Source organism: Rissa tridactyla, chromosome 1 (assembly GCF_028500815.1).
Source record: "Rissa tridactyla isolate bRisTri1 chromosome 1, bRisTri1.patW.cur.20221130, whole genome shotgun sequence".
NCBI classification, from domain to species: domain Eukaryota; kingdom Metazoa; phylum Chordata; class Aves; order Charadriiformes; family Laridae; genus Rissa; species Rissa tridactyla.
Window position 1 is genome coordinate 89,672,446 of NC_071466.1, and position 13,985 is coordinate 89,686,430.

General features: G+C 43.7%; 1 protein-coding gene across 2 annotated transcripts; it reads left to right on the forward strand.

The window, feature by feature from the left end:
- The first annotated feature begins 6,114 nt into the window (after nt 1-6,114).
- Nucleotides 6,115-13,733, forward strand: PRDX4 (peroxiredoxin 4). Of its 2 annotated transcripts, XM_054189199.1 has the most exons (8): nt 6,115-6,388; nt 8,926-9,043; nt 10,032-10,148; nt 10,723-10,845; nt 11,516-11,646; nt 11,974-12,008; nt 13,219-13,265; nt 13,610-13,733. In XM_054189199.1, exons 1-8 carry the CDS (start codon nt 6,151-6,153, stop codon nt 13,611-13,613), a joined length of 813 nt encoding a protein of 270 aa, XP_054045174.1. In that variant the 5' UTR covers nt 6,115-6,150; the 3' UTR covers nt 13,614-13,733. The 2 variants fall into 2 exon arrangements, with proteins under 2 accessions (XP_054045174.1, XP_054045173.1); XM_054189198.1 differs by lacking the exon at nt 13,219-13,265 and having other exon boundaries at nt 6,116-6,388.
- Nucleotides 13,734-13,985: the final 252 nt, after the last annotated feature.

The window sequence follows — 13,985 nt, forward strand, 5'->3', positions numbered from 1 at the left end:
TGGAAAAATGGATAATACAAAAAGCTTTTCAAGAGAAGACTGAAAAGGAGCAGACAGGCAGGCATAAGGAGAGAAGCTGTGAATTTTAAGGCCATATCCGGTGCCATGGAAAAGTAGCCTCCTCTCCTCCACAGACCTTGATGTGATCACCCATGCTTCAGGCAGTAGGGTCTACTTTTTCGACGATGGCTCAACATTTCATTTTCCTCCATTTAGCCCGAATGCAAGGCAACTAACACACTCATAAGCCTAAGCAAGGCTGTAGTGACTACCGGTAGGAGAGGCATACCCAGGCATCATCAGCAACCATCAGCAACACCTGTCTCTGTTCTGGTTTGAGAGGGTATGAAATGGGGTTGCCATGGGGTTTCTATCCACCCATGAGGCTGAGGTGTAGGCACCTGCGAGGGCAGGATGCAGCTTCAATTTTTGTCTGAGCTGTGGTGACAAATTTTCCACCTTTTCCCAAAGGCTGACTGAGCTTGAGACTTAGACCTGAGTGCGCTCACCTCAGCTCAGGCCCAAGAATGTAGAGCCAAGGGTGGGACACCGAGGGCAGGAGCCTGTGAACCCCCACGAATGACACTGATGGAGACCACTACACTTGACACAGTGGGGTTACGGCTCTGTGGGTGAGATCTCTCTTGGTCAGCAACACCAGACAAAGTCAGCTGGGTTATTTTGGCTAGCAAGCTCCTAGCTGTGACGGTCTCAGGGCATGTCAGCAGCACGCTGCCAAGGGCAGGTCCAGACGTCCAGCATTGGTTTTCCGCTGCAATACCTCAGCTATCCTTCATCGCCTGCTGACTTGTAGAGGACAGCATACCTCTAACAGGTGGTGTTCAGCGTTGGCTTTCTCTGCCCTCACTTGTCAGTGCAAACGTCCAGAAAGTGTGCTAATGCTCAGAGACATTTTGGGCACTTTCTTTGAAAACATGCTTGTCAACGGAAGAAAAAATGGGACAGAGCCAAAAGACACTTGTAACTCACCCCCCAGGTGACAGCCAAAGGAAAACTGACCAGTCCTGGCATGGGCTACATTATTTATTAGATCAAGAAGGTGGCTTCACAATATTTGTTTATATTCACAATCTTGTAGATCCTGTCAGCACTTACCGAGGCAGAAGAAAGCTTGGAACGGGTGGTGTTTTACGAACCGTACTCTCCCATCGCCCAGTGAGCAGCAGTATTGATCACCCTTTTTTGCCATGCTCAGGCAAACACATTAATAACATGCTCGGTCCTGTTCCTGTCACACAGGCCCCGTGGGGTTTCTGACAAAGGGACAGCTGGAGGAGAAAGGGAAACAGAAATGAAGCGGAACTTTTTCTATGGCAGGTGTGTTTGCAGAGGAAAAACATAAATTCATCGCCAAACACTAGCGTATTCCCCAAAGGTAGGTTCCGGGAATAATTATATTATCTGTGATACCTCTACACTACCGAGTGGCAGATTTTAAGTTGTTTATGTTTACTCAGCCATACTGCCTCAGCTAGCTGACAATACTAGCAGCAGTTAGAAGTCAGGATGAAGTTCCTGTCAAAGCAAACGGCTCCACCCAGCACTTCTCAGCCTGATACACATTTTCTTCAGGGACCATTTGCAATCAGAGCACACACACAGCTGATCCCACCAGTCTGGCCTTATCAAGAGACAAAAAGGAGAAGATTTCTCTAATTGGTAATTTTAATTATGGTCATTCTGATCCAATACCACTTACAAAAGAGATGTTTTCTACCCTCTTTTCTCCAGCAAAGTTTTCTACACTACAGATTTTCTGTCATGCATGACAAGCAATGCAATATATTTGTTAAAAAGTCCCTGTAAAGCCACGAGGAGGATAAAACCAACTGCTAGTTTCACCAGCGCAATATCGAACGTCTGCTCCATCTGTTCCAGGAAATGGAGGTAGGCATCTTGTTACAATATTACTATGCTAATTTTTTCAAGATATTTTTATATTAGGTCACTTAAGTGATAGTGAGGTATTTTATTACTACAAGCAATAACAGACAAAACCTCCATAACCATTTCTAAACTGCGTTAGCAGACTAAATGACTCCCTGCTTCCATAACTTTGGTGCCACTGTGGCAATGACACCCTGTCACAACCAAGCCCTTTGCCAAAACCAAACCATCCTTGCAGGCCTGAATATGGCTTGACATGCAGGAACACAGCTGGTAAAACAGTGGAGGAAAGGAAGGATTTAAGAATGTTCCCTTTGCGTGCGGTAAATCCTACCAGCTTCAGAAGAGCTATACAGTTGGATGGACGCAGCACGGTATAATATACTACACATTAACAGCATCACTTAATTTCATCCATTTAAACACAAAAATCAGCATTCAGTTCAAGTATTTAATCAAGAAGGCTGCCTGTGTTCTCCATTTGGACACTGAAGAGTGATACATATTTGGATTTCATTGTGGATTTCATTTACAAAATTCTTCATTTTTTAATCACTTGCAGAAGTCTTGATAGTACAGCAGCAGCCAGAAAGTCTTTCTTGTTGCTCTTTCGAACTCTGTTCCATGTCTATATACACTTGATCACATATGAACCTCAAATTAGTGCTATTTAACTAACATTATATTCTGCAGATAAAATCCATTTTTTGTCCTTCAGCATTTTCTCCACTCACAAGAGGCCTGATTCTTTTCTATTTTTACTGCACTGATTTTACTGGTTTTCTCTCTCATTTATAGGTATTCGGGAATATCTTTTGACTGAGGGATGTTAACATTATGCAAAGTGCATACCTCTTAATTGCTCATTTTTTTCACCTTTACCAGGTGGCCAAGAAGGCCAACAGCATCCTGGCCTGTATCAGGAATAGCGTGGTGAGCCGGACTAGGGAAGTGATCATCCCCCTGTACTCGGCACTGGTGAGGCCCCACCTCGAGTACTGCGTGCAGTTTGGGGCCCCTCACTACAAGAAGGACATTGAGATGTTGGAGCATGTCCAGAGAAGGGCAACGAAGCTGGTGAGGAGTCTGGAGGACAAACCTTATGAAGAACGACTGAGGGAGCTGGGGTTGTTTAGCCTGGAGAAGAGGAGGCTGAGGGGAGACCTTATCACCTTCTACAACTACCTGAAAGGAGGCTGTAGAGAGATGGGCGCTGACCTCTTCTCCCTGGTGACAAGTGATAGGATGAGAGGAAACGGGTTCAAGTTACGTCAGGGGAGGTTTAGATTGGATATTAGGAAACATTTTTCACTGAAAGGGTTATTAAACATTGGAATAGGCTGCCCAGGGAGGTGGTGGATTCACCATCCCTGGAGGTGTTTAAAAAAAGGGTAGATGTGGTACTTAGGCACATGGTTTAGAAGTGGTTTTTGTCAGGGTAGGTTAAAGGTTGGACTCGATGATCTTAAAGGTCCCTTCCAACCTCAGTGATTCTATGAATCTATGATTCTATACTACATGACTACTTTTCAGATCACTGTTTCCTATGGCTCAACACACCAGCAAAAAGAAAAGAGCAGGAACAACCAAAATAACTTTCTCTGTGAACTCACAGAGGTCATGACTGTCACTTTCCTTACAAGCAGGGAGACTGAGGAAAGCTTGATATTAAATTCAGTACTGATAGAGTTGGATCATGTAAGACAGTAATTACATTTTAGCAAGCTTAAATGTAAGGCACGCCTGAATCTGAAATCAGAGGGATTGATTGAAGATTGTTGAAATGCTTTTTTCCACCAAATCCAGAGTGCTTAACATGAGCAATGGGTTTTGTTCACCCTCCCTTTAATGGCAAGCCCATGGTAGAGAAGGGAAGTCAAACTTAAAACAGCAGCACGGAAAACAAAATCGGATTTTACCCAGCTTCTAACATTTTACGAGGTATAGTCAGAGACTGGCCACCATCAACTCACTGTGGAAAAAATAGGACAAGGGGATCTCACATGCCATCAGGTCCATTTCTCCTATAGGCAGACATTTAATACAATTTTTTATAATTTCACACACGCTGATCAAGCTCAATAGCTACGTAGGCATTTTGCTTCCATAGCTGTCAGAAGGCTGTTACAGAGCCTTCTGATCCCTGGTGATCTTCAGTCCCTTCAGGTGGGCAAATACGCCCAAGTAAGATTATTACTGTGACAGCAACAGTATGAATGGCACTTCACAAGCATGATCCCTAACTCATAGAACCTAGACTGGAACTTAAAGGCAAACATGACAAGAGCTGGGAAAGGAAAGGAGCTGCTTCTGGAGAGGAGTCAGAGCTTTGGGAGAAAGGAACACTAAAATCACAGGTGAAGAAGTGCAAGCATACCTGCAAGGCCTTGTTTGTCCCACTTCCGTGAATTTAATTTTGTGAAATATCTTTTTAAAGAGTGGATTCTGTTGTAGGAAACCAGAAAAATAGTAGAATTTGTTCAAGACACAATATATAATGGTAGGTGCCTTGCTAATCCCTTTTTTGTTTTACAGAGCCTATATTCTTTGAAAACAGCCCTGAGCATTTCCTTTTTGCTCTGCTCTTTACATACCTGTTCTGGATCACTTTTAAATGAGAGGAATTGTACTGTCCATTCTGGCACGGGTACTGCACCTTCCTGAAGGTACATTTATCATAAATCAACTGCAGAGATAGGATGCGATACAGATGTTCCCCTGTTAAGAGCCTGACACCATCAGTCAGGGGTAAACTTTTTATTGAACCACCAGCTTTCCCAGACTTTGGTATCCACAGTGCTCCAAGCGCAAAAGGTCAATGATGTCCCACTTTTGATAGGGATAGCTCCAGCGCTCTCACAATTTTTAAGGCTCCTGATTACAATTTGACTGATAGACTTGACAGACGACCTGAACTGTTCCAGTCAAATGGTTATGCCTAGTGTAACTTAGTTTGTCCAGACATTGTGCTACAAAGCCTTACCTACTGCTTGTCACAGCCTACTTACTGTCTTCAGAATCTTGCTTGTTGTTAAATGCACTGATGAATTACCTTCTAGCTACGCTTGCATGTGACAAATATGTAACTGTTGTAATAGAACCACAATCTACTCAGCATGGAGCAAAATGATCTGTCACAAGGCAAATCTGAACCAAGACATCTGGGCCACAAAAACAATCAGAGGGCTGGAGCACCTCTCCGACAGGGATAGGCTGAGAGAGTTGTTCAGCCTGGAGAAGAGAAGGCTCCGGTGACACCTTAGAGTGGCCTTTCAGTACCTGAGTGCACTTACAAGAAAGGTGGGGCCAGACTTTTTAGCAGGACAGGGGTAATGGCTTTAAATTAAAAGAGGGTAGATTCAGACTAGATACAAGGAAGAAATTTATTTATGATGAGGTGGTGAAACACTGGCACAGGTTTCCCAGAGAGGTGGTAGATGCTCCATCTCTGGAAACATTCAAGGTCAGGTTGAGCAACCTGATGTAGTTGAAGGAGTCCCTGCTGATTGCACTGGGGTTGGACTAGATGACCGTTAAAGCTCTCTTCCAACCCAACTCATTCTATGATTCTATGAATTAAAAGGCACTTAGTAGTCTCATTTCAGTTTAACCACACTCCTAACACAGCCACCACGTGCACGCACTACATGGAAATTGCTGGCAGCAATTCAAGGCTTGAGACCTCAGGCAGTACGCTTTCTCACATGTCCTGTGTTCATTTGGCCAGAACGCTCGCGGGGCCCTTGGTGTGACCGCGAGGGATGAAATGCCCGTGGAGCCTGTGCTGCCACAGACAGGAAAGATACCAGGTGGCAAATCTCCCGTATGGGCAGCGTCCTTCTGCACCCACACGCACCGGAGCACACACACGCTCTCCCCCCACACGCACATCCGTTCTGCTTTTCTCTATTTCTCCACACGCGTACATAATTCACCATTTCCTACGGGGCTTACAAAGGGGACAGGCTGGAGGGGGCTGGCGCAGGAGGCCACAGCCCGGCCAGCACTTGCCCGGGCCCCGGGGGCCCCGGCGGCAGGCAGCGCCCTGACCGACCGAAAGGCCGGGGCTGTCGGTGCCGGGTGCGGGGGAGAGTGCACACACCGCAGCGGGCCGCGGTAACCTGCCCTAGGGAGGGCGGGGGGAGACTGGCCTTGCGGCCGGCAGCCTGTGCGAGCGGACCGGACAAGCTCCGCCCCGCCGCCGCCCCTCCGCCGCGGGGACGTGCACTCGCTCGGCGGGCCATGGAGGCGGCGCGGCGGTGGCTGCGAGCGGGCGGAGGGGCGAGGGCCCGGCACTCCGCGCTGCTGTTGCTGCTGGTGGTGCTGGCGCTGGGAGGCGAGGCGGCGGCGGAGGAGCCGCGGCCGGGGCGGCAGCGGGGGGATGAACAGTGCCATTACTACGCCGGGGGTGAGGTCTACCCCGGGGAGGCGGCTCGTGTGCCCGTCTCCGATCACTCGCTCCACCTCAGCCAGGCCAAGAGTAGGTGCCGGGCGGGGCTGGGGCTGCCGAGGGAGCGGGGAGAGGAGCGGCGAGGCCCTCGCGGCGGGCGGGGGATACCGGGCGGGCGCCCCGTGTTCGCGCTGCCGCCGTGGGAGCGGTGGGGGGTGACCGCAATGCGCCTCCACTGGCGCCGCGCTGAGGGGGAGGGAGGGGGGCGGTTAACGGCCATGTGGCGGTTAGTGGCCGCGGGGCCGTTAACGGCCGCGGGGCGGGCGGGGGGCGGCGGTCTCCCCGTGCGCGGAGCGGGAGAGCGGCGGGCAGCGCCACGTCAGGCCCAGCGGGCGGCCGGGTCGGCTTGCGGCCGTGCCGGGGTTCCCGGCGAGAGCAGCCCCCGGCCAGGCGCGGCCCCTCCGCGGGCTGACCGTGGCGGTTCGGTCGCGGGTGTCCCCGAGGAAGCGGCAGCGGCGGCTCCCGGATGCTATCCCTCCGGGAAAGTGGCTTCGGGCCGCAGCAGCGGGCGTGCTGCATCCCCGGGCGGGGCTCGGGAGGGAGGCCCACCGTGCCCCTTCCAGAGCTGCGGCTTCGTCGTGGTAAATGGGCGGCGAGTTCAGCGTGTCACAGACATTCAGCAAGGGCTGTGGATCCCGAAACAGCACACGAGCTAAGGGAAATGCTTTCAACAATATACAGAAGCGTTCTGTGCTCGCACTGTGGTTAGAAATAACCGAACGGTCACCTCTCCTAACGTTCTACCAGTTTTTACTGGGCTTGCCTCATCACTTGCTTTCGTGCCTGTGCTCTCTTGTGATTTAAATACTTCATAACAGACTTCGGTGCAAACATTTTAATTGAGTCGCAGTGAGATGTTGAGGGGCAGCTGTTCAGGTCCCGTCCTGCAGAACAGAGAATGGAGAGAAGCCGTGTAGAAACCATCTTCGCTGTGAGAATTTGCAGCTTTAAATCCTTTTCCTTTGCCAAGCCAGGGTATGGCTTCCATTTTAAACATTTGCAAACAGATGCTATCAAAAGAATGGAAAACCAGACAAGATATTTGTAACCAATACTGTTTGGTTTTTCCTCCCCTTTGTAAGGTAGATTATTATAGCATTCCAGACAAGTGTTTTTAAACAAAAAAAACTCACCTTAATTTAGAAAGGGGTCAAGACACAATGTATTTTATTTAATTTCTTTTCCTTCTCCCTCCTAATCGGAAGGTCAGTTGAAGAGAAAGTTTTGCTACAAAGAGATGAGCGTTGGGGTGACACTATTTTGTGAAGAGCAACATATTTGAAAAATTTCGGAAAGCTCGAAATGATCCTTAATCCTTGCTTTCACTTGAAAATTGTCCCATACCTGCAAAGACTCAGTAAAAAAATGTTGGAAGTCTAGCTCTTGAAATCTGATTAGAAAGAATTCTGCAGAAGTCTTGAGAGGAAGAAGAGCATTTTGTCAAAAAACGTAAACTGAAATTATTGGTCACACCTCCTGCCTCTCTGTGCTTGTATTGCTGCGTCCCTTGTGGGTTAGATCAAGTGAAACCAAAGCAGACTGCCTTCCCGCTCAGGGGCACGATCTGTCTGATGATTTGGGGTATTTTTTGAGGTCCTTGTTGTGCATCCTTACTAACTATATTTTACAGATGAGGGTTGTCTTAAGGATAGCCCAACGACGTAGTCATCATCCAGATAATAATTAAGATTCCATATATCTTTCTCAGCAGCATTTCCCTTATTTCCTGGAGCTGTATGTCCATGTTCTTGACATCACAAGTGTATTTAGGTCACCTTGTATCTCCAGCATACCCTGTTCTTTGTCTGCGAATTCACAGTACTATGAAAATAGCACCTGGCAAAATGATTTTTAGTATTTCAAATTCAAAGTTAATCCCTTTTGATAGGAATAGTACATCGTTTCGTGCATTTTAATTGGATTTAAAAGAAAAAAAACACAACTATGTTCAAGTTACAATTTGCTTAGGAGTTGTAATTATAAATAAATATATATATATAAATAAATAAATAAATATACACTGCATTTTTAGGCATTTGTCTCTAAATGTCTTGTAGCATGTATTTTTTGTGGACTTGAATTCCAAGTAGTTTTCCATGGCTAAGAAGTAACAATATGATTTTCAACCATCTTGTGCTTCTGGTTCACAACAGCTGTTCATAACAGAATAGTGGGGGTTCCGAAATCTTAAACAGGTTCTCGTTCAGGCTAACAGATGTTCTGCCATGAGCTGGTAGTGTACACGTGGTTTGTTTCGACATGCCCAGATAAGGATTGTGTGGCCTTGATTATCAGCAATTCAGAGGGCTCATGTATAAGCACAAGTTGGTCAAATTATTTACTTTACATGCGTACTGAAACCTACCTTTCTTCCTCATCCTGTAACCTCTGCCTACTGTGAACTTTTTAAAGTGGTAAGGAAGTTTCATTTTTTGAACTGTGCAGTAGGTTGTTTTTCAAGCAAAAGGAAGAACAGTTACCCTTGCACACCAGCTAGCTAATGAACAGCTTTGTTTGAACACGTGCTTTGTATTCTGACTTCTAATTGAACGTCCTTTCTATTTCAGTCTCCAAGCCAGCACCTTACTGGGAAGGAACAGCAGTCATTAATGGAGAGTTTAAAGAGCTGAAATTAACAGATTATGAGGGGAAATATCTTGTCTTCTTCTTCTATCCTCTTGACTTGTAAGTAAGACCACTGTAGACGTACCAAGACTTAGTGCAGCTACACTAGACTCATAATTCATTAATTTTTCTCTTTTTTTGAGGTCTTGTTTTTTGTTTGGTAAGGGTTTGGAGGAGAAGAAAGGAGCGACAGAAGAAAATATATTCTTTGCATTTGTGTTTTCATCATGCATTGGTAAAATTGTAACACAGTCTTTGTCGTAATAAGTGTGTCCACTAATTTGTGTCTCCACACAAAAAAAATACCTCTCAGTCTGTAGTCCCCAGTCAGGTAACCTTTACCTTCTGTATGATGCTGTAAATCACTGCTGCTGAAGTGCATGTAGTGTATCTAACAGATGGCCTTTAAGCTCATCCCATAACATCCTAGAACACTTGTCATTACCTTCCTTTATTTGGAACGCAGTAACTTCACTGGTTGAGTGAAAACATCTCTGCTTTCTACTAGACAATCCTACTCTTTTCCATAAAATGAAGAAAAGAGGACAGAGATGCATAACTACCTTAGTATTATAAAGGAGATAGTATTGCTCTTTGCCCTTAGCTTCAAGGCCCTAGACATTGTGATCTTTACCACTTTATTTCTTCTGTAGTGGAAAAAGTTCAAGTCAAAATAGTTAAAATTTGTAGACATGCATGGTAACAACGAATTATAGTATGTTCCTCTGAAAAAAGCGGCATATTGTGGTTAAATTCAGCCACTTGATATTCATGAAGTCTAAAAGAAAGTAAGTGTGAAAACACTTGTATCCAGACTGTAATCCAACTGTAGGTTTATAATCTTCTTCAGTAATAAACAGTTTGTAACTAAGCTAGAGTCTGAGGCTGGAAGATTTGTCAGGCAGCAATTCAGTTAAATACTTGAAGAAGCAATAAAAATTAAGTAAAAGCTGAAATCATTTATGATAAATCCACAGTTTTAAGTTAAACAGAGAACTTACTGGATGTTTCATGAAATTTTGACTTTGTCTTGTCTTAAATTTTCTAGCACATTTGTATGTCCAACTGAGATAATTGCCTTTAGTGACAGAATTGAAGAATTCAGAGCAATAAATACCGAAGTAGTAGCGTGTTCTGTGGACTCAAAGTTCACTCACTTAGCATGGTATGTATCTTATACTTGTCTTTCACTAAAAATTATTCATGGGTCCATCTTAGCTGAAGAACTGTATCCCCAGATTTTTAGCCTGTGTAGGTATAACATAATGTGTAAAAGTGTGATGCTATTGATACAAATCTTTAACATATTTTTCAGTGGTAAAAATTTTTAACCTTAGTGTGTGAAACTGCCTTTATCTTTGAAGCTTGTTTAACATGTATTGCTCAAAATATATCACGTGTCAGTCCAAAAAATACCACAAATAAATAAAAAAAAAGAGCTAAGGATGCAAGTATCTGTAAATGCATCACACTGTCCCAATTCATGAGCACATTGGTATAAAGCAAATAAGACTGATAAGAAAGAGGTCATTATTAATGGATGTGGCCAAAAACTGCAAAAGATCTACTGAACATTTTGCTCCAACCATTAATAGCATTCATCTCCCTTGCGTGCAGAACAAAAAAAACATCGCTTGCACTAAATCCTTCTGTCCGTACTCTTCTGGTTTGTGACTTGTAACTTTGTGGAGGGAATATGAGTCTTTGAGACATACATCTGTATCTCATTTCTTTCAAAGGATTAATACTCCTCGAAAACAAGGAGGACTCGGACCTATGAAGATTCCACTTCTTTCAGATTTGACGCACCAAATTTCAAAGGATTATGGAGTATATCTGGAAGATCAAGGGCACACACTCAGGTATTTTACTTAGTTATGGTTCTTTTTTTTGTGGGTTTGTTTTTTTTTGCTGGGGTAATACTTTATATCTAAAGAAGCATTTGAAATTTTTTTGAGAGCAGTTTTTACTTGGGGATTCATGCCAAGACACAAAATAAATATTGAAGAACACAAAAAAAAGTCATAATAAGGCAGAACAGGGGTGGAGGTTAACATCCTATTTAACAGCAGTCATCAGCAGATGCCTAGGGCAGAGCAAACATGCAGAATTCACCGGAATTGCCGTTGCTCAGGGACCTCCCAAGTCCAAGTGGGGGCAAGACTAAGAGTAACTAATGGCCTCAAGAGATACATCTTTCATAAACGTGATTAGTTGCTTTTGGGATCCCTGTAACAGCACAGCATCTGCAACCTGCCCTGGCAGGGCCTCTCAAAGCTTAGTTTTATGTTCTGCAGAGAAGTATCCTTTTCTGGTTTTAAGTTACCCTCAGCTCATGTCATCTGATACCGCAGGTAAAGAATGGTAGGTTAGTTCTAGTCTTAGTATTATAATTGGTATTCTAAGGTGGTGGGTATTGTATGTTGTTTGCAGAGATCAAATTCCTCCCATCCAGCAGACATAAAATAGTGGACACTATTAGTGCAATTAGTTCTCTTTACTAACATGCACACCAAAAAATTTTTTTCACAGAGGCCTTTTCATTATTGATGATAAGAGGATCCTTCGACAGATCACGATGAATGACCTTCCTGTCGGGAGATCAGTGGATGAAACGCTTCGTTTAGTACAAGCATTCCAATACACTGACAAACATGGAGAAGGTGCTCTCTCTTTTAAATACTTTCATGTTGAAGATTGTTTTACTTAAACCAGAAGCTGTTTTTGTAGTTTTTTGGAATAAAAGTACTCAGTAGCATTAGAGACTGGCCTCGTGCAGTGAATGAAATGATAGGTGGTATCAGGCATAAAATGTTATGACACCATCCCATGTATAAAAAAAACTGTATATATAATAGTTGCAGATATTTACATGTGACACTTATGTGCTGCTTCGCTTCAAGTTCAGAAAGAGAATATTAAGTTCACAAAAGTAAGCGTGTTTAAAAAATACTTTTTACTAACTTTGTCCTTTTTTTCTTTTTTTCCAGTTTGCCCTGCTGGTTGGAAACCTGGCAGTGAAACAGTAAGTCACTCTATTTAAATGCACGTACTACTAAAAAACACTCAGTTACCATTTCCACTAAAGCAAAATCCAAAATCTTTGCAACTTTCAATGAAATGATATGAGTAAACTTGCATTATTGTAGTTGCAGCTTTTGGATTACTAGTGATTTCATTAGGAGCTCATTTCCCTCACACTAGACATATTCCAGTTGTTTTGAATTCCCTGCATATGAACAAAACTCTCTTGAGCAGCAATGAGTTCGTGATCAAGAACTTTTTTTCCTGTTAACACCTGATGAGAGGAAGTTGGAAACAAGTCTTGAGTTTGTCCTATCTTCTCAGTTATTTGTTCATATAAATTCTTGGCTCTGTCAAGTCTTACTGTGGATCCTAGACGCTACACAAAAAAGAAAGGGACAAGTCCCCAGGCTGCTGTAGTACCTGACAGAGCCAGTGTGCCACTATCAGAACTCCAGCAGAGAGCACTGCTTTGCTGCGCAGTAGCTCTTTCTCCTTTGTTACTACTCCCCTACATGTGACTACCAGCAGAAGAGCCAGGGGTCAGATAAACACCCACTGAACTTGTTTGTGTTCTCTGGGCTTGGATCAAGCCTCAGCGGAATAATGCAACTTTCACTAGAGGCCTGAGCTGCCTAGTTCAGATGAGATCACTGCCATTTATTTGAGCATGTGGCTTTCTTCTCAACCATCTGGTGATGACAGAGCGTTGTTGTTGAAGAGCTGGCTCAACAAAACACAGGTCCCAGCAGCCTCTAAGCAGAGTAGCGAGCACTGTAATTGATAGTAAAAACAGCGGAATGTTAAACAATGTTTCTTTGCTGGATGTGAAAGCTTCCCAGGATGACTGGAGGCTAGGAGTCACCTCTTTCAAGCCAGCAGGAGAGTGTCTTAGTGGGGGAAGCTGGATATTAAGACTGTAAAATGAAAGAGGGCTGGCTGGCCTAACGGACTATTTTGGCACTGAAAAGTTCTGCCGTCCATAACCATGGATTACCTAAATAATGTGACATGAACATATTTTCTAAAAAACAGTCTTAAAATATTGAGGTTAACAGCTCAAATACTACCAATTTAAAGACCTAAAACAATACATAAGCATTCTCTTCCTCCTCTCTGCAAAAGATGCAGATAATTTAAATAGCAAAGTAGTTCAAAAAGACTTTCTCGAAGATGTAGCCACACCTTCTAAATGTGTTTGATTTAATTAGATCAAACCAGAGGAAGCCATGAGAGTGTGGTGGCCAAGGGAAGAACTGTAAGTAAATTCAAAGATTTGTCTTAATTACAGACATTAATTTATTAAAGTATCTTGCTTTTGGGGCAAGCAACATAGCCGTATGTGCTCCCAGCTGTCAAAAGTCTTCCTTTGGTAGGCTGCACTCTCTCTTCCGCCAATTAGTTAAATCATTCTGCTACTGCTGTTAGGTATCTTTAGAGGTAAACAGTAATCTAATAGCAAGTCAACTGATAAATTACCCCTGGGTGTTGCTTGTGGGTTGGCATCATACTATGAAATACTATGCCGTGCTGGGTTTATAGTTTATTGCATTTGCGTGGTTTTGTTTTTAGAATAACATTTTCATTTTCTTTCTTGCACAGATAATTCCAGATCCAGCTGGAAAACTGAAGTATTTTGATAAACTAAACTGAGGTTTGCTTCTGCTGAATTACATAGGTCACATTCAACTTGATTTTTGCCAATAAAATTTCATTAATTTTGTTACTTTCATGAGTTTGACTAATATGTAACTGCGGTAGACCATTAAAGGTCTTTTTGCTTAAACAGGACTCTAACCTGTGTGAAGCACAGGTACCTTATTAGTTATCAGAGAATATTCTTGTGAAATAACACATTTTCCTTGTAAACCTTGTTTAGACGCTTGGTTTTCCCAAAGTTTACTCCTCTCAGCATCTCGGTCTTAGATTCATGACTTTTGCTATTGAGAGATTACTTAATTTCTGCAAAAATCTTGTC